This window comes from Silene latifolia, chromosome 2 (genome assembly GCF_048544455.1).
Source record: "Silene latifolia isolate original U9 population chromosome 2, ASM4854445v1, whole genome shotgun sequence".
Taxonomy (NCBI): Eukaryota; Viridiplantae; Streptophyta; class Magnoliopsida; order Caryophyllales; family Caryophyllaceae; genus Silene; species Silene latifolia.
This window is the reverse complement of record NC_133527.1, coordinates 47,926,529-47,949,563: the sequence shown is the minus strand read 5'-3', so window position 1 is coordinate 47,949,563 and position 23,035 is coordinate 47,926,529. Positions and strand designations below refer to the sequence as shown.

Here is a 23,035-nt window from a genome sequence, read left to right as displayed (position 1 = left end):
ATTTTTGTGAACATACAACCAGGATACAGAGATGCTTCAGACTCACACAACTTCTCATACATGTTGTTAAGGTCATTCCAATTAATAGTGTCATCACCTAATCTTCAAAAGCATTTGACTCATCATCATTCTCTTCATTATCTATAGACCCAACATTCAACTTGTCTGCTTCCAACTCTTCCAACTCAAAAAACTCGGCAAACTCAGGATCATCAGTTAGCCTTTCGTATACCTCAGCATCATCTTCTTCAAAGCTATTCTCGTCCTCTAATGGTTCCCCATGAAAAATCCAACGTGTATAGGATCGACTAAATCTCCACTTTTCTAGGTGTATTTTAACGTCCGGAAAAGCCATATACCTAATATTACCATATCTTTCACAAGGACATGGAATACTAGAAGAACCTTTGAAATTGTTCGCAACGACTTCATAAAATTCAGCTAAACCATCCTTATAGTTGGGGTCACTCATATTTGCAGCAATCATCCAAGTTCGAGTCATTTTTCTACATTCGTAATATATAGGCAACTAATTCAGAAAATCCAATAATAGGCAAACAAATAAACTAAAATCAGGAAATCAATTAAGCTAACAAATTAGATAATACCCAACAAATTCACAAATTCAAAAATAATCGACATTCATAGGCCAGGAAATTGAACAATCCTATATCTATATATAGCTTGAAAATCTTAATAAGAAATAGTTAATAAGCTAAGAAACATATATACCTGATTGATAAACACGATGAGGGAGAGAAGACGGTGACAACAGTGACGGAGATGAAGACAGAGAGAGACGATCAAGGAGGAATGGAGGATGATATTTGTGTAGCAGTATTAGCTTGTGTTTGTGTTTTCTAGCGTATAGCAGAATAAAGCGATCTGTTGTTCTTTAGATCTTCATAACTTCAATAACAACGGTTATTGCGTCTACAACCGTTGTTAAAACTTAATAACAATGGGTTCTAATACAACCGTTGTAATTACTTTTCACTAATTTTGCGCCAAATTTTTAACAACGGTTATCTTTGTATTACTGAGTAAACCTGTTGTTATTAGTTTTTATATTTACAACGGTTGTGCAAGTGTGACCCGTTGTTAAAACTAATAACAACGGTTAATAAAACATAACCGTTGTAATTAAGTTTAGTAAAATTTCGCGCAAAGATAATTATCCATTCTACAACATCTTTGGTGATTTTCATGAATAAGCGTTGTTAAAGGGCCGTTGTAGTTGCCTGGATTTGTAGTAGTGGTTATGGGTTTTTATACTCCTGTTGTTCAGTTTTTTTATGCTCAATGATTTAATTTGAGAGCTTAGTTACGCAATCCATGCATTACGCCATCACTGGTAATCGTGATGTAGGCTATGCATGGATTGTGTTCTCTGGTTATCTGAACTTGAATCTCAATTTTGTTGAAGTCTTACTACAATTGTGGACAACGCCCGCGGGAACTGCGTCCGCGGGATCCACACTAGGCATAATCGACTCGAGGTTCTTTCGAATCGAATTAAGACAAATTAGAGTCGCCACCAAGTTTTTTGGGAACTTGGAACCGTTCAAGTCAACTTTACACTTTTCGTCGAAAAGCATAAAGCCAAACAACTACGAGTGATTAAAGATAAAGACTTGTACCCTATATCACTCGATTTGAATGACTCTCGTAATCCAATGGTATTTAGACGGATCCACAAACCATAGATCTTGAATAAGGGGTGAGGGTACGTGTTAGGAAGCCCATAAGGACACCTAACCCCGCCCGTCGATAACGGCCTCTACTAAGTCAAGTATCGGATTTCAAACAAGGTCGTAGCTACTGTGATATATGATATGCAAACATCGTTTTAAAACCCTAACATGTGACAACAATTTCTATGTCGTTTTAGATGCAACTAAACTAACTTTGTCAAAGTTGTAATTTAGCATGTGGGTTGATTGATCTAACAACACATAAACGAAACAAACAAGGCTTGACGGGAGTGGGGGAGCCGTTGGGATCTACCCTATTACAACTCGGGCATTTCATGCCGACACAACAAGAAATTAAAGATACAACTCGATCTAAATACAATTGCTATATACGGCACCATACACGACACCCTACATGGCCAATCCGGCCTAGGAAAATGTGCACAAGGGGTGGCCCACGGCTTACATGACCCACGGCCTTAGGTCACTCCTCGTAATGCGTGCTTTCACTTAATCTCATCGAATTAGACATTAGGTCACACACCAAAGCTTGCATTAGCATAAATCGGGCCATGTTGCTTTGAACAACATGCGATTTACTACGCTCTTACATAAATTGGAGCACAACTATCTAACCAAATAATACTAAGGTTTTTATAAATCGATTGACTCGACCCAAAAGAAAACTAATTACAAGTGAATTACAAGACACGACTCGATAAGCAAAAGGTATTTACAAAATACAAAACAACGATGAATAAACGATATAAAGATGAAGCAAGAATGACAAAAAGGCACGGCCAAGCACACGGCCAAGCCACGTCCACCCTAGTTCCTAGGTTAGATTCATTAGTTAGATCAAAAGATTGCGAAACGAGTTAGGAAACGAGTTAGAAAATAAGCTAGAAACGACGTTGATCGATTGAGAAGATGTCACGCGAATGTGTATTCTACACGGCCTAAAGGGTCCAACTAGGTCACAATATTACAAGATTAACGCTTACTCATCGAGTGTAAATAGGAAGGTGCTAATCACGCACTCCTATGCTAGCGAGAAATCGAGTGAAAAGAGAGATGCATTCAATTAGGTTATAGAATTGTTGATCGATTTTAATGCTTGTGTCGAAGCCACCTAACGTGTCTAATTAGATTATTAAATTGATCTAATGTCGTCTAAATAAGTCATATGTTAACAATCAGAGGTCGAACTAACATGCGAAGGGTCCTAGGGTAGGTCGATTTGAACGAAACAGGCAAGGGGTCAAAAGCGAGGAACGAAGTTAGAATTCGTTTTATTAATGCCCTACCTTGAACAAGAGGATATGTAAGTGAGACGGGGGATACGACCGACCGATGTGGCGGATTTATTTCCCATCTCAAGTCAACGCGGGTGTTCATGGTGGTACTTTAACTCATACTCGGACTAAACTAGTTTCAAAGTTAACGATGTCAAACGATAAGCAAAACGACAAGCAATGTAAAACGAACAATAAAAAAACAAACATAAAAAGAACGAAATAAAAGGGAGAAGAAGAGGATTTGATGCACCCTCAACCTACATGTATCGTTGACACCGTCTTGGGTCGTAATCGATCGTAGATTTTATATCGAGAGGCCGTCGTCGACGAAGGAACAAAGCACTAACACGTTTTTTTGCAAATCTGGACATCGACTTTCAAACTGCAATTTCTCACTCGTTTCACGGTGAAAATTAGATTTAAAAGATGTTTTGAAGACTATAAAGAGAGTAGAACAAATATCTTAAAACAAACCCTGCTCGTTCTGAGTTATTGGGCACGAAAAACAAGCACAAACAGAACTGGACAGACAGGAAAAGCCGCGAAAACAGAGTGTATGACACTCTGTTTTTCGAGGGGATTCGTGTACTCTCAAGGTCAATTTGACTCGTGAATATTTGTCTAAGATGTAGATGGATATTATGTGGTTAATTAGGAACAAGAAACTCGAATTTTGATGGAGGTTTGAGGGTTGAACGAAGGGTTCCAAAGAGGACACACAAACTGATTCTCAGTTTTGTATGTCGGTTTTGTCGAGGGTTTTTGAGAGGCAATTAGGGTTTGTTTCTGGAGTTTAAAGCTTGTAAGTGACGGTAGTATGTATGGAGAACTTAGAGGAATGAAAGTATGGCAGAGGGGAGGTATTTATAGGGAGTTAAAGTAGGGTAAAAGAGAGCAACAAGCAGTCGGGCTGCTCTGTTTCACTGCTGCTGTCCAGCAGCTATTGTGAGCTCGTGTAGGGTTTCGGAGGGGTGTTTCTTGGTGGTTAAGCTAGGGTAATATGGGCAGAATACTAGGGTATAGATTAGGGTTAATGGGCACGGGTTTAAGTGGTGTTTGGAGCGGGTTTGGGGCTGTTTAGTGGACTCTGGTTGAAGGGTGACGGACTGGTTTGTGCTGCTGTTTGGGGCTCGAAAATAAGGAGGTATGGACGTGGGTTTGCATGGTATTAGGGCCTGGTTATGAGGGTGAGTGATGGGATGGGTTATAGGTCAGGAATTGGTTCGAGTTTGCTTCGAAAATCGTGCCCAAATCAAGTTGAAAACGAGCTCAAAATCGCGTATAAAATCGTCGTAAAAAACGAGTTCTTCAAATACGATTTATAAAACGATTTAAATTGAATTTTCAAATCAATTAACTAAAGAATGATTTTTCAAATCAAAAAATATATTTTATTTTCAATAAAATAAATTTAAGAAAATAAATTCAAGTTAAAACAATAAAATGAATTAACTCAAAAAAAACATTTAATTTAAATATCATTTAAATTAATAAAATACTTCGTCGACAACGCTCATTCTACATCGTAAAATGAGCCCAAATTATGACAATGACAACTAAAGAATGCATGTGTCCTTATCATCATCGGGTGTTTGTCGGGTTCTCTATAAATTCCAATATCGACGAATACGGGTATCTACAACAATAGCACATTTGCCATTTAACTAATTCAGTTTACATCAAATGCCCAAAAGACAATAAAAACTTGTGCAAATGTCAAAAGAGTACATAAATTGCATGTGTGCCTCCTTTGTGTTTACTGCATTCATCTGCTTACTGCATTCATCTGTTTGTCTTCACCTCCATTCATTTAGTGATATTCAAAAAGTTGACTGTTCTGTTTACTGCAAAAATCTTTTCTGCTCTACATGGCTGCAATCTGAATGCATACATCTGGTTGTCTTAAAAAAGTTGCTTGTTTCTGGTTTATCTTCCCTGACTCATTCATGCTTCTACTATGTCTGCATTACTATCACGCATGTCAATGTAGAATTCTTGCCTTAAATCTGCAACCTGAACTTCATTAGTAACCGCACCCTCTTGAGTAATGTTACCAACAACTTCATGTTCGCCTGTTGGGTCATTACTGCAACCTGCAAGTTCTGTTAGTTCTGAACTATTATCTGCACTGATAAATGAGTCTACCAGTTTAGTAATACTACTTCCATGACCAAGATTTGTTACATATCTAATGCAATCTTTCACCATTTCTGTATTAGCAGTTAGATATTCAGGTAATAAACCTTGTGCTGCTAGTTTTGATTTATGCATATGAGGTATAGGATAGTCAATCCCACCTTTGAGCTTCCTAATCTCTAACATACATGCCTGCAAAGTAATGAACACATAGTTAAGCTTAATCACTTCCAACTCTTCATAAGCTTTCATAACATTGTCAACAAGTTCTTGTAGTGTGTTTGATTTTTCCTTTTGCTGAAGAGATTGAATGGTCCTAAAAAACCCCAAATCAAAAACATTTAAATCTGGAGAATTTGAAGGCTGATAACTAAATTGAATTCTCCACACATCTTCATTAGCATGCTTTCTGAAATCTTCATCCATATTAGTTATATGGGGTCTTGCATTATCCTGCTGTATCAGAATATTCTTACTGTAGTTTGCAGGCCATTTAGCCTTAATAACAGGCAGCACATTAGAAATCAACATTTCTTTGGTGACTTGCTTGGTAATTGACTCTATGTTCTTTGTTTCTATTGTACCTGCAGTTCTATTTTTTGATTTTCTCTTAGCTGGTACCTCTATTACAAATGGCCATATATCAATTTTCCCATCACAAATTACTTCTTTATTGGACCATATTTAGGTCTTGATATGGCACACATGAACATAACCTTAGTTATGAATCTTTTAGATTGCACACATCTAAAAGGTATACTCTCTTTTTTTCCTACATAAAACCTTTGACTTGGTTTTGTAATAAAAAACCATTTTTCATCTATGTGAATCACATTACTTTGATCCTTGAAAATAAACTTTTTGGTATGTTTATCATATTGAAGGTGTGAAAGACAATAAATTAATCGTTCAAGTTTGTTCTTATCTGTCAGAAGTGGCTTGATTGCATTTGTATGTGATTCTATGAGATCTGTCTTTACCCATCTACATATTGTTGATTGACTAACATCCATCCCTTTACTAACTTCATGATGAGTTGTCCTCTTTGCAAAGTCCAAACTCTCTAGTTTAGAAGTGTCAAACTCCTTTCTTTTTGTCATCTTTCTAGTTTCTACCTTTGAGCCTGTTGTTGACATTGATTCCCTGACTTGCAGCATGTTGAATCTTAGCTTTATTCCCAAATTTGGTTACTGTTTTTCTGCATACTCCAAATTGTGCTGCAACTTCTGCCATTGCACCATGCTTTACTTTTCCCTCAATGGTTTTTTCTAGCAGAAGATCACAGATTATCCCTCTTTCCAAGTTATCTAGATCTGGCTTCTTCATTTATTGACAATTTACTGATTATGTTTTTTATTTGATTTATGTAATGGTAAGAAAGGTTTGTTTTGGCTCTACTCGAATAAATGAGGTCCACAGCCTCTTTATTTATATACCCCTTGAACTTTGCCAATGTTTGAAAACTAATTGGGCGCAAAAACTGAAATGTTTGTGATATTTGGCTCCTTATTTGAATTTGGTGCCAAATTTTCATATTTAAGACAACTTGCTTTGTTGGATTTAGACTTTGACACTTTGGTTTTTGGTTCAAGGACAACCAATTTGACTGACAAGATAGGAGAAACCCATGCTAAAAACTGAAGTCCTCTAATCACCTTTGATCTACTGTTTATTTTTTAATGTACACTATTGCTGTAATTTGTATACTAATCAGCTACTAATCTTATGTAATATTATTTAATTAACATTGTATTTTTGGTAAATGAAGGCATGTCTCCATATATAATGGTTGTTAAACAACCAAGTTTTGTAAACATAGCTATAATCAAGCTGTTAATCTTAATATAAATAGGACGGTTTAGCAACACTATTAAGCATGTCTAATTTTGTGTTTAACTTTTGGAGGGAATAATTACCAAAAGCTTCATCATGATTTAACTACTAACTATTCCTCCGTCTCTCCTATCAACAAACCCCACGTTTGTCCTTTATTCATTTATATTCATTTTTTTTAAGTATTGTGTCAATATCAAAGGGGAACATTATGATTTTTTTGAAAAAATTACTTTAAAATAGCATACCCGTGTAATTTGCACGGGGTTAAGACTAGTGATATATCAAAGCAAACCAAATTCAGGGATTACATAAGATAGATCTTTGGGGACAAGATGTCACTTTAGGAGGCTTTGGATATGTACCACGTTTATGATTTATGGCACGAAACCAGAAAAATACAAGGAAGAAATTGCAGGATTTCTATGATGATGGAAAATACTTACGTCCTTCCGGACGACATTCTCTCTACACCCAAAGAAGGAGGACCAAAATGGGAATTAAATATTGTAAAATTCTAAGTAGCAAATGTTAAGTACTCCATATTCAACAATGACATTTTGGAAGACCTATTTTAATTATTTCAGTTGGTATCGAATTTTGAAGACCGATGAGCTTCTATTGTGGACACGGGTTTTAAGTCACCGATCTCAATAACCCAACCCAACTCGAGTTTAAGGATATTCAAAAATCGATTTGATCACAAATCACCTGACTTGAATGTCCTTTTTACGGTATATAGTAGTAACAGTTAAAGCTGATAAGTCACGAACCTGAGCAAACGCAACTCGATAGAATGATAAAATGTTGCAAAGCGAACCCAACCCAACAATGAATTGAAAAGGTAAACGAGGTGATACTTGACCCAAACCCGACTTGACATGACAAATTATTATAATATCCGACCTAATAAAGAACTTGATAATGATCAAACCCGACAATAATCCGACCCAATCGAAATTTCCGACCTAACCCGACAAATCTATCTGAATAGTTCGACCTGAGATCGACCTGAACCCGAGCTAAGAATTCACCCCCACTAACCTGACCCATAAGCAACGTAAACCCAATACGACCCGATCTGAGCCGAGCCAAACCCGACCTGAGCTACTCGATTGTCACCTATAATAAAAGTCTGTCATGTTTGTTTCATGTAGGATTATAGGGCGATCATTATCGGTTCTAATTTTTAAATAGCATTTTATATGGACACAAATAGAAAAATATTAAAAATTAAATGAGGCGAGCTAATAAATTATGCAATTATAATAGACAGGTTAACTAATCTCATTTCTACATGAATAGTAACCCCCACCATTGAACTTGTTGTTTGTATTATTATGTAAGTGGCTACATATTTAACCCATCTACAAATTTAGACGGATAATCTCCGTCTAAAGTGAGATTTTGTGTAAATTATGGATTAAGAAATTTTTCAATGTCGAAATGTACATAGAAAACTGTAATTTTTTATGTCTAGCCAAACATACCGTTATATACTCTATATACTCCCTCCCAGTCACTATAATGTTCCCTCTTTCCCAAAAAGGATTATTCAAGTAATGTTCCCCTTTCTATTTTTAGAAACTTTTACTCTTATTTTATTCATTTCTCTCTCCTATCACCAAACCCCACACAACTCTTTTACTCTTATTTTATTACTTTCCTTTATGTTTTGGCCCCACAATTCTTTATTTAACTACTAATAATTCATCCCTCTCTCCTATCACCAACCCCACACAACTCTTTTACTCATATTTTAATACTTTTCCCAAGATCGCGCCATTATCAAAGTTTTTTAACATTATGATTTAATTTTAGGAGGAGTATATCATATGGCAATGACTCCCATGTGAAGCCCAACTTTTGGAGAGATTTTAGCCATTCACGGCTACTCAAGATTGACGGCCAACAAAAGAAGATAAAAAAAAAATTAAAAAAAAAAAAAAAAAAAAAAAAAAAAAAAAAGATCTTGGACGATGTATATCAGTACATCTGCTTCAGCACTACTACCATTTTCAATACTGTAAATATCAGTATTAAATACTCTCCCTAGTAAGAGTACCGAGACTGAACCCAAAAGCTAGGGGGAGAATAAGTCTCTCTCAATCGTCCAACACTACTGGAAACACCCATAATGCTATAGTCAGCAGATTATTACACAATACCAGCAACGGATAATTTGCGCAAATTAGCTACTACTACATGATCCAATTTGCAGAAACATAAGAAAACCCTCTCAATGCATAGAAACTTAAAGAGCTCAATATCAGTGTACTGTTTTTATTCGGAAAGACTTGATTTTAGTTCTCCATTCTTCTTCAACTCCAAAATTATATCACAGCCACCTATAAGCTCTCCCTTGTAGTAAAGCTGGGGATAAGTAGGCCAATTCGAGAATGTCTTCAACCCCTCTCGAACTTCACGATCGCTCAAAATATCAAAATGTCCGAATGTCACCCCTTCTTCTTTCAACGCATTCACCACCTTGGAGCTGAAACCACACTTTGGTTCATCCGGATTGCCCTTCATGAAGAGCATAACAGGCGAACTGCTAATCAATTTTTTCAGCCGGTCATTCAGAGAATCTTCAGCAATGATCCCTTTCTCAGCCAAAACCTTCACTAGTTCCCCACTTTTTTGCATCTCGAGTACAATATCCGACCCACCAATGAGCTCATTGTCTATGTACAGCTGAGGGTAGCTAGACCAGTTGGAGTAAACCTTGAGCCCTTGTCGAACTTCATCATCAGTTAGAATGTCAAAGCTCTTGAATGGCACTTTCTCTTGTTGTAGGATTTCAACCACTTTTCGGCTAAAGCCACATTTGGGTTCTTCGGGTATACCCTTCATGAAAAGCATGACAGGACTAGAGCTAATGATATCCGAAAGGCGGGAGGTCAAAGATGAAGACAAGCCTGTTGAATCAGACACATCAACCTTCTTGGTTTCAGCTTTATCTTCAGTGGAATCAGTAGTTCCTATTCCATGATCTCTGAAAACTTCTTTCAGTTGACCATTCTTATGCATATCATTGATAATATCACAGCCACCAAGAAGATCCCCTTTTAGGTAAAGTTGAGGATATGTTGGCCAGTTGGAGAACTTCTTCAGCCCTTCCCGGACTTTTGGATTGGTTAGAATATCAAAGCTTCCAAACTTAACTTTTTCTTTATTCAAAATATCAATCACCTCCGAGCTGAAACCGCACTTTGGTTCTTCGGGATTTCCTTTCATGAAAAGCATAATTGGGTGAGAATTTATCAACTGCTTCAACTCTTGGTTAAGATCATCGGCATGGCCGATTGGAGACAGCCCGTTGCTTTTTGCAAGGTCTTGCACTGCTTCAAGGATAGAATGTCCCGCAGCCAAGCCAAGGCTGGCAGGTGCGGCAGGTTCATCAGGGTTGATGGGACCAGCAAGTTTAGCAACTTTGTTGGCCAAACTAGATGGATCTGCTCCTTCCAATGTATCAACTTGCTTACCATCCTGAACACAACAAACAAAGCACATGGGGCACGCTAGATGTGTACATATTTTCTTGACAAGTAATAGAGAATATGGATTAAAGCTCACACCCACAAACAAAAAGAAAGCGAAAAGACTAAGCTCTCAGCTATCATGAGTTGTCTTATCTGAAGAGACCAAAAATTAAGTTAATGGTAGAATGGAGTACTTCATTCCAACAATACAATAAGCTCAAAAGGCAGAACTTAAGAGGTATATATTTGGCAACAAACTCAAGCAAAACCTCTGGTAGCATGATTTTCCCCACCCAGCCCACAAATAATAGTATGAGTCAGTCCCCCCTAATGTTCTTCTCCTAAGAAAAGAATAGAGTTAATCAAAAGTCAACACTACACAAAAACTTGATCTTTATTCAGATTTTCTAATGCAATTAAAAATTTCACCATACGCAGCGAGCAAAGTTTAACAACCGATAATACCAGGCTGAAATAAAGAGACAAACCAAGAGTTCATGATTATATCTACCCAGTGGCCAGTAGCATGCAAATGACAAACCATCTCCACTTTCGCTACTTAGCTAGAAAAGTACACATTCGGTATGAACCATGGATCCTAATAGTGTTTCACAATAGCAAGTGAACAGTTTCAGCTTTTAACATTAACATTACGCTTTTAAAGACTAACACTTTCACATGCAAACAGCTGTCCTTTGCTACCAGTTGGAACATCTCAGGGGTCATTTGGTTCAACAAGGCGAAATGGAATGGAATGGAATTTGATAGTATGGGGGTATGGGGTTCTAAATCCATACTTGCTTTAATGTTGTTTCGTTCACCATAAATTTGTAAAGGGGGGAATGGAGGTTGATTCCAAGCAGTAAGTGGATTATACATCTGATGTAGTGTACATCAGATGGTATAGTTTTTGAGTATTAAGAAAAAGTTTTTGTGTTTTAATTTAAAAATTTGGAGTTTTATTATAAAGTTTTTGAGTTCATTTACTTAAACATTAATCTCAAAAAGTTACATTATAACTCAAAAAAATTAAATATAAGCTCAGAAAAATTTGATTTGACGTCATAAAACTAAAATGTAATTTATAAACTATATAAAACTTAAAAAAATACACAAAAACTCATTAAGTGTGAGGTAGTACATCTGATGTACAATCCTTTTTCTCGATTCCAAGGGAGGAGGGCAGGTATGGGATTCCAAGGGGTAAGGGTAGAGTTAGAATCCATTAGGTATCTAACTCCATTCCAAATCACCCCAACCAAACAATGGAATGGATCAAATCCATCTCATTCCATTCCATTCCAAAGTAGCCAACCAAACACCCCCTCACTTCATCCTTAAATTACAGAGCCAAATCGAAAAGGCTAGGCATAATCTTTGCAGGAGTTTAACACAGCTGGGTTCTACAGTTTCGTTTCTTTGCAAAGGTGAGATTGGTCTATTAATCTAAAACTAACCTAGATCCATATATTCAAGTACAAAAAAGAAATCCAGAATATTAAAAGTCAACAGAAAGAGTAAAGCTAAAGTAGGTGAAATATGGTCAAGTCCATCATCATGAAATTCCGTGTTCATTAGAAAACTGACTAAACAGGTACACAACAAGTGCAAATAACAAGCTTGGAAAAGTTGATCAGTTTAGGAGCCTTGAAGTTGTTGAGTATGAGAAACAAGTTTGAATTGGTCAGAAAGCACAAAAACCACTGACTGAATAAGAATACCCACAACTAAAAGTATCATGATGCTTCTCAGCTTACCTTGAAAAAGACAAAATATGGCACAGCAGAAACAGAATAATCTTCAGATATCTCTGGTTGCTCCTCAGCTTCAACCTACAATATTTTAGTAAGGAAAATATTTAACGAAATGTTGCAATGAGAAATCAGAAAGTACTTGCACATGAAAGTGCAAGGAAAATACTCTCCCTGACTCGCCTTATCTTTACGTTGGCACTTTTTTGTTAGGGGAAGAATCAGTTTAGTCAAAGAGAGTATGTGTTATGCTTTTTATTTGTGCTAGGCTGCTAGTTGTCTAGTATTTCACTAAGACAGCTACATTAAAGTAAAATAAATAAATAAAAGGCCAAGCTTCAATTGCCTTCAAAGTGCTTCCATGGTCGTGTCTTTTTAGCCCTATTTCCATGACCAAAATCATATTCAGAAAGGTCCAAATGAGTTCACTTGGTGTCAACCGACACCTATTTCACAGATCTCTATACAGGTATACCCAAGAATAAACGGGAGTTTCAGCCCCCTCTGAAAAAATATACTCCCCCCAAGCCCCCAATCCATTGAATTGTACGCATATTCCATTTTGTGCAAATGTCACAACTATACCCCATCATCGTCTCTCCCCATCCCCACCATTCTCCCTCCCCATATTTAAGTAAGTTGAGGTGTAATTTAATAACTTTGTACTCATGAGTTCAGTTGGAAACAATTCAATGAATGGAGGAAGCAAACTATTGCTTCAGGTGTTCATTTTCACTTCCTGAAAACTGTCCTTGTTACTACTCTGTGTTCACTCTCTTATGGCTACAAAAACCACCTCAGATGAAAAATCAATGTTTTCACGAGATGTCATATAACAGAAAATAGCATAACGACAACCTGAAGTTCAGTTGTATAATGGCCAACAACAATGGTCCACCATGTAGCATAGCGAAAAAAAACTATACCATGGCATAACTTTAATTGTACATCCAAACTAAAATAAAAATAAGTTAAACACCAGCTAAACCCTGAGAGTTTGATTCTATAACTGGTTTATGCCCAGGCTCGCCTCTCACAAATCTCATACTAACCTCCACTTCACTTTGATCTTCCCACTTTATTAAAATACTCCTCACATATATTAGAGAAGTGGGAAAATCAAAATGGAGGGTAGGTTAGTAATAAACACTTCCAACTGTCCCTACAGCATCAGTAAATCAATAATCCTATTTTTTTCTATCAAGATGATGACGACATATCTTAAAGACTCATTTCCTCCACCTACATAACATCCAGACACCAGCCGTGTAACAGTGTTTTACATTCTTACTTCCTATTCCTAATTCTCACATTATGACAGATAGATATGGAAGATAGAAGTCCTCTCTAGGCATGAGTGTTACTAGTATCTCCACTCTCCACTGCTAATGAACCCAAACCAATTCACCCCCATCATTTTCAACCATAATTTATCATATGGATAATGCACCTTATTGTTACTCTCACTCGGCTGCAAGTGTTGGACACGACTCGGAGTATTGGATACAGTTATTTTTCGCAAAACTTTCAATCTTTTGGTCTAAATGAAGTATTGAAGTGTCGTGTCGTGTCGGACATGCGACACGCTAACAATAGTGAAGAGTTAGAGTAACAAAGGAGCTACCTTGAATCTGATCATTGACATGTGGAATCATACAATCGAATGAAATCCCAGAGAAGAGTTGTTAATGACCTACAGAAGCGAAACCAAGGTTCCTTGTGCTTGGTATATTCAGAAGAACTGGGCCCCAATAAAATTGGTATAAAGTGTTGAAATGTACCAACAGTCAATTAGCAACAGCACCCTCACGGGGAGCACAGTTTAGGTTCACTATACCTATATCAGTACAACACTCAAGCCTATCTAATAGTCCATACGATAAAAACTTCATATCTGGTCACCCTCTTGCATCGTCTCACAACGGCATGCTTGTCTATTACAAATTTGATCTAAAGTCCAACATTTTTTATTCATGCCATTCAAATATCGCGTCATTCAATAGTTCCTTATGTCACACTCACAGACTCACAGGACATAACAAAAAAGCAAGCTGAGCAAGCTAAGTCACAGGAGCATGGCATGGTTTTAATATCGGCCAGAGCACTGAATCGCGACGAGTTATTAAGGTTTTGAGGTTACTGCGACTGCATTTTCAGGCAATAGTACTTGGTTTTAACGAGATTTGGCATAACAACCGAAACCAAGATATAGATAGTACCATGCAAATGAGTATCATTTAGTAATGGTAGTAGCCCCAAACAATATGGATAGGTCTACCATAGCATTATAAAGGCTTTCATAATCTCTAGTGCTAGAAGAGACATAGCACTTCAATAAACTGCCTAATTTTACAACTATTCTCATTTCCTGAGATCACTTGACGGGAATTTTAACAACAACAACAACAACATCAGAGCCTTAATCCCAAAATGATTTGGGGTCGGCTTACATGAATCATCCTTTAGAACCGTCAATGGGTTAACGCACACCTCAAAATGCGAAAAAAATAGCAAAGGAAAAGTGAAAAATAAAAGGGGAGTGAAACATAATACAAAAGTCAAGGTAAACTTATAGGTTTTAAAATCGAAGTCCGGATTTCTTTTATAAAAACTTAAAATTTAAATCGAGAATAAAGATTACAACGATTTTGAAAACCGAAGTAAAATTTAAGGGTCCGGAATACCTTAAAAGTAAACCAAGTAAAATATATAAGAAAGTTGTTGATAAAAAAGGTGTAATAAATCCGAGAAGAACAAATAATTTTTTTAAAAATTAAATAAAACACTAAATATGTCAAATAACATCAAATACTAAAAATCCACATGTATCATTTTCCTCCATCGTGCCCTCTCCGTCACCATTCTCAAGGCAAGCCCAAGAAATTTCATATCATGCTCTATCACTCTCACCATGTTTGTCTTGGTCTCCCTCTACCCCTAGGAACCTTTTCTGTTCCCCAAGTCTCCGTGCGTCCATAGGTTTCCTTCTCACGTGGCCAAACCATTTTAGTCGATTTTCCATCATCGTATCCTCTATTGGCGCTACTTTTACCTTTTGCCTAATCACCTAATTCCTTAATCGATCTTTCTTGTATGGCTGCACATCCACCTCAACATACGCATCTCCGCCACACTCATCTTTTGAATTTGACGAGATTTTTAACAACTTACAAAAACATTCATATCATCATTGTTTTTGAAAGCCAAGGGTTAGCACAAAAACAGTTATTTATAAAATTAACCAACTGGGTCCTTCCCAAACTCTCATGTACGAAAACAACAGGACACGCCAACAGACGGCACTAATGGTTATGATTGAATCCGTTTTATATTATCTTTGCTTAAAACCGCCTTACACGAGCTAACTCAATACAACAAAAAAAGAAATTTTGTAAGGCAAAACAACCCAGTACTTCCTTAACAACAAACGTACATGAATCAAACACACACACAAAAAAACACAGTTAAATTAAAAAGCAAAAAAAGATAGAAAAATTGGAAAATACCCTAAAGAAGAGTGCATTAGGGAAATCAGTGGAAAGATGAGTGAAGACAAGGTCCATATGTTTGGAGGCATCACACCAAGTTGCCCAGAAATGCAGAATTACAGGAATACCCTTTTGAACAGCATCATCAAGCTCCTTTTTTGAGTTTATATTCTTAACAATTCCACTGTTACTATCCATTTCTTCAAAATTTCAACAAATTGTCTAGGTTTTTGATGGGTTAATTGTGTATCAGAAACCCCAGGAAAAACCCTAAATCAAAGAGAGGCAAACAAATGGGAATGAGACACAAGAGAAGAGAAATTAGTATCGAGAACTATCACGCATTCACGGGTTGGTCTTGCAATACGCTAATTGCGAATAATTAAATCCGCCGTTTTCTAATTTTTTAACCCAGATTTCTCAGTTTCAATCTTTCTGAACGGGCCCATTTATAAAACAAGATTTTATGAAACAACTCTATCGGGTCGGGTTCATTCGGATTTGTAATAATTAACGGGTAAGGTTGTTTGGGTTCCGACCATTTTTAAGTGAATGTTATTAAGTTATTTTGGGGTAACGGTCAATACGCGATAATATCATTCAGATCGAGTTGAATATGGTTGGGTCAATTCAGATTTCGGGTTAGATTCATGTTCCCAATTCAGATGCGGGTTAGGTTATTTGGGACGGATTATTCTCGTCGAGTCATTTTTGCCCGGTTTAGCACTCATTATGGTTGATGGGACTTGGTGAGTTTTACATTTATTTTGTGAAAGGCATATTATAGAAGTTCCTGATATGAATTCTATTTATATAGAAAGAGGAGGTCGTGCTCGTCGTCAACACGATCAAACTACACTTGAAGTCCATTATCGGAGAAATTTGTTTTATGCTGCAATTGATGTCCAATTACAAGAGCTGGGCTACAGATTTAATGAGAAATCAGTTGAGTTGTTAACTCTCAGTTGTGCTTTGAAGCCTAGTTCAAGTGGACAACATTTCAAGATAGGTGATATTTGTAACCTCGTCAATAAGTTATATCCTGAGGACTTCACAGATGTTGAAAAAGAGGAATTAAAAGTACAACTATGTCATTATGAGGTTGAGTTATCTCGACATGAGGATCTTAAGGAGCTTTCGACAATATCTGAATTAAGTCAGTGGTTGGTGAATACTGGAAAGCACAATATGTACCCACTTATTTTCAGATTAACAAGACTTTTGTTAACTTTCCAAGTATCTACAGCATGTGCCAAACGAGCTTTTTCAGCAATGAATGTTGTTAAAACAACCAAACGCAACAGGATGGAAGCCGATTTCTTTGAAAATTTTCTGCTAATCAACCTTGAACGAAAAATAGCAAAAAAAATTAGTACTAGTTCAATTATAGATACCTTAAAGGATTTGAAAGAGCGTCGATCTCTATTATAGTTGTATCGCAATTATAGTTTATGTTTTTTTTTTTTTTGTTATTGTCACATTTTTAATGTTATTTATGATTATTTAAAATATTTCGGTCTTGGGCAAAGTTTGGTCCGAGCTTCATCCCTGGATCAATATCACTAACAATGGAGAGGATCCAAATACTACTGGGATGGGTAAAAGACAGATTGTGTAAATCAACTATGTAACTGATAAGCTCACTAAATTATATCGCAACTACTAAATCATAAACTAGTCAATTTACCATCGAGGCATAATCTACCAAGGGTAATGCCTAGTGATATTGAAAAAAGGTTTAATTTTAACAGGGGTTAGTTAGTTATCATGTTGGGCATAATAGTGTGGTTATTATGATCTTAATTTTATATCGAAGGAATGATAACAATCAGAGTTCTCTTTTTGATCCACTTCCAACCTCTTCAATATTATATCTGAGTTCTCATATTCGATCCACTTTACGGCATCTCTTCAGTTAAGATATAACCTGAAAAATACATAAAAATATTGTTAAGTCATCAGCCATGTGAACAACGATAAGAAACACAAAAAACAGAAAGTTTGCCAATGAATATCTCGGTAGAGAAAAAAAACAACTAAAGAACTGCATTGCAATGCATCACATACAACAACAAACGATAAAATGTGTCCCAAAAACGCTTGGAGTAAAATACATCAATCAAACTGCACTGATTTGTTGGTATCTACATTCAGTAAACTATGCTTTTCAATATTATAAAACCATGTTTGATAGCTACTTGTTGCACTTAGCTAAAAATACAATGTTTAACTATTGTTCATCAAATCAAGAAGATTGTACAATTATTTAATTTTAGAGAGAAAACTAGCTCCCAAGATCGGATAAAGGAGGAGGGTTGCGGTTGGTCTATGGCAGCCAGCATAAAAACTTAGTCACATTTTATGGACATGAATCGGAATTTGAATATCGTTGGAGCGTCTCCTCAGAAGCGACGCACTGCACTTCTTATACCCGGGTGTAGTGAAAAGTATGTGAGGGTTGCTAGGTCGTCGCCCAGAAGTAACACGCCATCTTTACAGCTGGGGGTGGTGTCAAATAGGTAAGGCTGCGTTGCATCTTCTAAGCCCGGGTGTAGTGAAAAATATGCAAGGGTTGTTAGGTCGTCGCCCGAAAGCGGCGCGCCACCTCGAAGTATGGGTGTGGTGTCAAATAGGTTTGGATCCATTAAGCGTGGTCAAGAGCGGGTAAAGAAATTAGGGCATGCTTTTAGGAAGGGTAGTAGGTTACGTTTTGGTACTTAGAATGTTGACTCTTTGACAGGGATATTAGCCGAGATAGGGGAGGTTATGAAAAGGAGGAGGGTGCATATAATGTGTCTACAAGAGACAAAGTGGGTCGGAAATAAAGCAAGGGTGGTAGCGCCTTGGGGTTATAAGCTTTAGTACGCGGGTAAAGACAAAAGTCGTAATGGAGTGGGTATTGTCATTGATAAATATTATATCGATGATGTGGTAGAAGTATCGAGAAAGAGTGATAGGATTATGAGCATTAAGCTTGTAGTCAGGGATGAGGTGCTGACTGTATAAGTTCTTACGCACCTCAAGTAGGATTGGATGCTTCTTTTCGACGAGCCTTCTGGGAATATCTGAAAGAGGTTGTAGAACGAGTCCATATTGGAGAGAAATTGATCATTGGTGGTGACCTCAATGGGCAGGTGGGTACTAGTCGAGTTGGCTTCGAGAGTATTCATGGGGGTTTTGGTTTCGGGGAGAGAAACGAAGCGGGAAATGACATATTAAATTTTGCTTTGGCATATGACTTGGGTATAATGAACACTTGGTTCGAGAAAATGCATTCTAATTTGGTGACTTATAGGAGTAGAGGAAATTCAAGTCAAATTAACTTCTCTTTGGTAAGGAATGTGTGAAGGAAAGAGTACACCGATTGCAAGGTCATACCCGGTGAAAGTACCGCAACACAGCATAGACTAGCGGTGCTTGATTTTCGGGGTAGGAGATACTTGAGGAAGAGAAAGGTAATTGGTGAGGCACGAATCAAGTGGTGGAAGCTACAAGGGGAAAACCAACAAGCGTTTTTGGATAAGGTCGGAAGTAGCGGTATTTGGTCGGATTGCAAGGAGAAAGATATAGATGCAACGTGGGATAAATTGGAGCATGTCGTAAATGATTTGGCGAGGGAGGTGCTAGGGGAATCTAAAGGAAATAGACCATCAAGTAATGACACATCTTGGTGGAACGACGAGGTGAGACAAGCGATAAAAACAAAACGTGAATATTATAAGGTTTTTGGGGAAATGCATGAGTGATGAGAATTTTGAAAAGTACAAGGAGACTAAAAAGAGCCGCTAAAAAGGCAGTGCGGGATAAAGTTAACCAGAAGTGTATGCCAGGTTGGACACGAGAGAAGGAGAGAAGGATATCTATAAAGTGGCACTCATAAGAGACAGAAAGACGAGGGATATTGGGAGAGTTAGGTGTGTGATAAATATGGACGACAAGGTTCTGGTTCAGGATAACGAAATAAAGGCTAGATGGACTTCTTACTTTGATACTTTATTCAATAGACATCAGGAGCAAGGTTTTGGGGATGTACAAGTAACACCAAGTATGGTTGATCGGGAATTTGTGCGTAGAATACAAAAGAGTGATGTTAGAAAGGCGTTAAGGAAGATGAGGTCGAAGAAAGCAGAGGGACCGAATTGTATACCTATAGAAGTTTGGAGGTTCTTGGGGGAGAAAGGAATCGAATGGGTAACCAAGCTCTTCAACAAGATTTGGAGGAGCAACAAGATGCCATCAACTTGGAGGAGAAGCACTCTTGTCCCTTTGTATAAGAATAAAGCTGATGTTAAAGAGTGTTCCAATTATCGGGGAATTAAACTTATGAGTTATACGATGAAGTTATGGGAGCGGATAATCGAGCAAAGGCTTAGGAAATGTGTAGACATCTCGGATAACTATTTGGATTTATGCCTGGGAGATCGACTATGGATGCGATTTTTATCATGAGACAGTTGATGGAACACCATCGGGACAAGAAGAAAGACTTGCATATGGTTTTTATTGACTTGCAAAAGGCAAATGATAGGGTGTCAAGAGAAGTACTTTGGTGGGCTTTGGCGAGAAAGGATGTGTCTCGAAAATATATTGACCTCATAAAGGACATGTATGAGGGGCTAGTGCAAGTGTTCGCACTAATGTTGGGAGAACGGAAGAATTTCCCATTACCATTGGGGTGCATCAAGGTTCCGCACTTAGTCCGCTATAGTTATGGATGAGTTGACAAGGGATATCCAGGACGACATCCCTTGGTGTATGATGTTTTCGGATGATATTGTGTTGATTGATGAGACGAAAAAAGGGGTTGAGAGAAAGTTGGAATTGTGGAGGCATACTTTGGAGACTCGTGGGTTTAGGCTAAGTAAGAGTAAGACCGAGTATTTGAGGTGTCAGTTCAGTAACGTGGCGGGGTCGAGATCGACAGAGGTGGGGAGTATTATTTTCGTTGGGAATGTTGTTGAGATGTTAGATTTCTTCAGATATTTAGGATCTATTATTAAAAAAGATGAGGAGTTAGACGGAGATGTGGCTCACGGAATTAAAGCGGGATGGTTGAAATGGAAGAGTGCTTCAGGGTTTTTATGCGATAAAGACATGCCCCAAAGATTAAAGGGAAAATTTTATCGCACGACAATTAGGTCTGCCTTACTTTACGGCTCCGAGTGTTGGGCCGTGAAACATTGTCACATTCAAAAGATGAGTGTGACGGAGATGCGTATGTTGAGGTGGATGTGCGGCCAAACAAGGAAAGATCGTTTAAAGAATGAGGTGATTAGGGAAAAGGTGAAAGTGGCGCCAATAGAGGACAAAATGATGGAAACCGACTAAGATGGTTTGACCATGTGAGAAGGAGACCTATGAACGAACCCGTTAGGAGGCTAGAGACCTGGGGAACAGAAAAGGTTGCTAGGGGTAGAGGGAGATCAAAACAGAAATAGCTGAGAGTGATAGAGCACGATAATATGGGATTTCTCGGGCTTGATGAGGGAATGGTGACGGAGAGGGCACAATGGAGGGAAATGATACATGTGAATTTTTAGTATTTGACGTTATTTGAAATATTTAATGTTTTTTTATTTAATTTTTGAAAATGTATTTGCTCTTTTCGGTTTTATTACACATTTTTACCAATAGCTTTTCTATATATTAATACTTGGTTCACTTTTAAGATTTTTCGGACCCTTAAGTTTTACTTCGGTTTTCAAAGTCGTTTTAATCTTAATTCTCGATTTAAAATCCGGACTTAGATTTAAAACCTTAAGTTTACCTTCTTTTGTATTATGTTTTACTACCCTTTTCTTTTTCACTTTTTCTTTTCTGTATTTTCGCATTTTGAGATGTGTGTTCACCATGCATGATTCTAAAGGACGATTCTAAAGAGTGACAAAGCATAAAATTTGAAATATAATGACTCAAGGACACAAGAATGCAGCCTACCTAAAAACCTTATTTTATCTTAAATCATCTATTAATTATGAACTCATGCAAATTCTAAAGAGTGACAAAGCATAAAATTTGAAGTATAATGACTCAAGGACACAAGAATGCAGCCTACCTAAAAACCTTATTTTATCTTAAATCATCTATTAATTATGAACTCATGCAAAGACTCCAAGATGACAAACATCTAAAATCATATATAACAGCCTGCAGAAAAATCACATTATTATACCAAACGAAAGATACAGAATGACAGCATTCAGGAGTTGCGCCGACACAAAGGTCTCCCTCTTGATGATTTCGCTAATTTTGTTGTTCCAAAGTTCCTTTGGGGATGATCAAGCCCATAAACACAAGCCATCTATACGCCCTGATGAAAATGTGTCGAAACATCGACTGGGTTCATGGACTTACCCAAAACCAGACGAAAAACCTCCCCCTGAGCATCATAGAGAAGACTGCAACTGCAATTGTAGATGTAACTGTCAGCCCCCTGAATGCCCTCCTAACAAGGCGCCTTCTGGACTGATGTGTGTACCCATAAACTGTGATCCTGCGCATGGATGCAATATTGGGGATGTTATGAACATGGGCACGGGAGCCAATTTCAATATGCCCTTTTTTGGTGCGGTCAGGCCAGGAGCACCCCAGGCAGATACCAAGTCGGGTCACAACATGAATCATACAGCTGCCAGGCGCGAGTAATCGCGACGTAGAATACAATAAAATCTAGAATAAGGGCAAAACAAAATCATGACTGATGAGACAAGCTGAGGTCAACCTTGGTAATAATACGAGTTATAAGTTATGACTCTTTGTAGGATGTTTGTTATGTACCAAAAGGGTCTATTACTGATACAAAAATGAGACACTTCCATCTATTTTAGATGAAGTTGTGTGGACAGCGGGCCGCCCACGGGGGCGCTTGGTGAAGGTCGAAAAACAAGCGTTTGCATTTTGTAAGGAGTCGCCACCAATTTTTATGGGAAATTGGAACCGTTCAAATACCTCATGTCATGTCAAGACATAAAGTAGTGACATGAACACTAAGCAATCGTTACCCTTAGCATTCTATGTCTAGAATGACTCTCGTGGATGCCAATGAACACGGGTGCTCACGGAGATCTGGAGTAAGGGGTGAGGGTACGTATTAGAAAGCTCTTTTGATCGAACACCTAATCCCGCCCGCCTCGATAGCGGCCTCTACTAATGATTAGGGAAGTTATTCGTACTTGATATATCGTCGGCTATAATGCATGCAATGCAACATCCATAGATTAATCCTAACATGTGAAGATTAGACTAAGTCGGTGAACAATTAATTAGGCATACAATTAATGTCAGAGTAGGATTTAATGCTCAATTTCATGTGAAAACATACAAGCAATAAAGGAAGTATGATAAACATAACAA

The 23,035-nt window shown here is 37.6% G+C and overlaps 2 protein-coding genes across 2 annotated transcripts; one reads left to right on the top strand and one right to left on the bottom strand.

The window, feature by feature from the left end:
- Window positions 1-8,945: 8,945 nt before the first annotated feature.
- On the bottom strand, window positions 8,946-16,108 carry LOC141642704 (monothiol glutaredoxin-S17). The gene is made up of 3 exons (XM_074451577.1): window positions 15,701-16,108; window positions 12,201-12,275; window positions 8,946-10,450 (listed from the first exon to the last, which is right to left on the bottom strand). Exons 1-3 carry the CDS (start codon window positions 15,878-15,880, stop codon window positions 9,245-9,247), a joined length of 1,461 nt encoding a protein of 486 aa, XP_074307678.1. The 5' UTR covers window positions 15,881-16,108; the 3' UTR covers window positions 8,946-9,244.
- A 372-nt stretch (window positions 16,109-16,480) lies between these two features.
- On the top strand, window positions 16,481-17,113 carry LOC141640742 (uncharacterized). The gene has a single exon (XM_074449424.1). The coding sequence runs from the start codon at window positions 16,481-16,483 to the stop codon at window positions 17,111-17,113; it is 633 nt and encodes a 210-aa protein (XP_074305525.1).
- Window positions 17,114-23,035: the final 5,922 nt, after the last annotated feature.

Excerpts from the sequence above, each read along its gene's own strand:
- LOC141642704 (XM_074451577.1), bottom strand. The coding sequence starts at position 15,880 with ATGGATAGTAACAGTGGAATTGTTAAGAATATAAACTCAAAAAAGGAG. Across the intron at positions 12,276-15,700 it reads CTAATGCACTCTTCTTTAGG|GTTGAAGCTGAGGAGCAACC; the intron begins GTATTTTCCAAT and ends AAAATATTGTAG. Across the intron at positions 10,451-12,200 it reads CATATTTTGTCTTTTTCAAG|GATGGTAAGCAAGTTGATAC; the intron begins GTAAGCTGAGAA and ends TGTTGTGTTCAG.
- LOC141640742 (XM_074449424.1), top strand. The coding sequence starts at position 16,481 with ATGAATTCTATTTATATAGAAAGAGGAGGTCGTGCTCGTCGTCAACAC.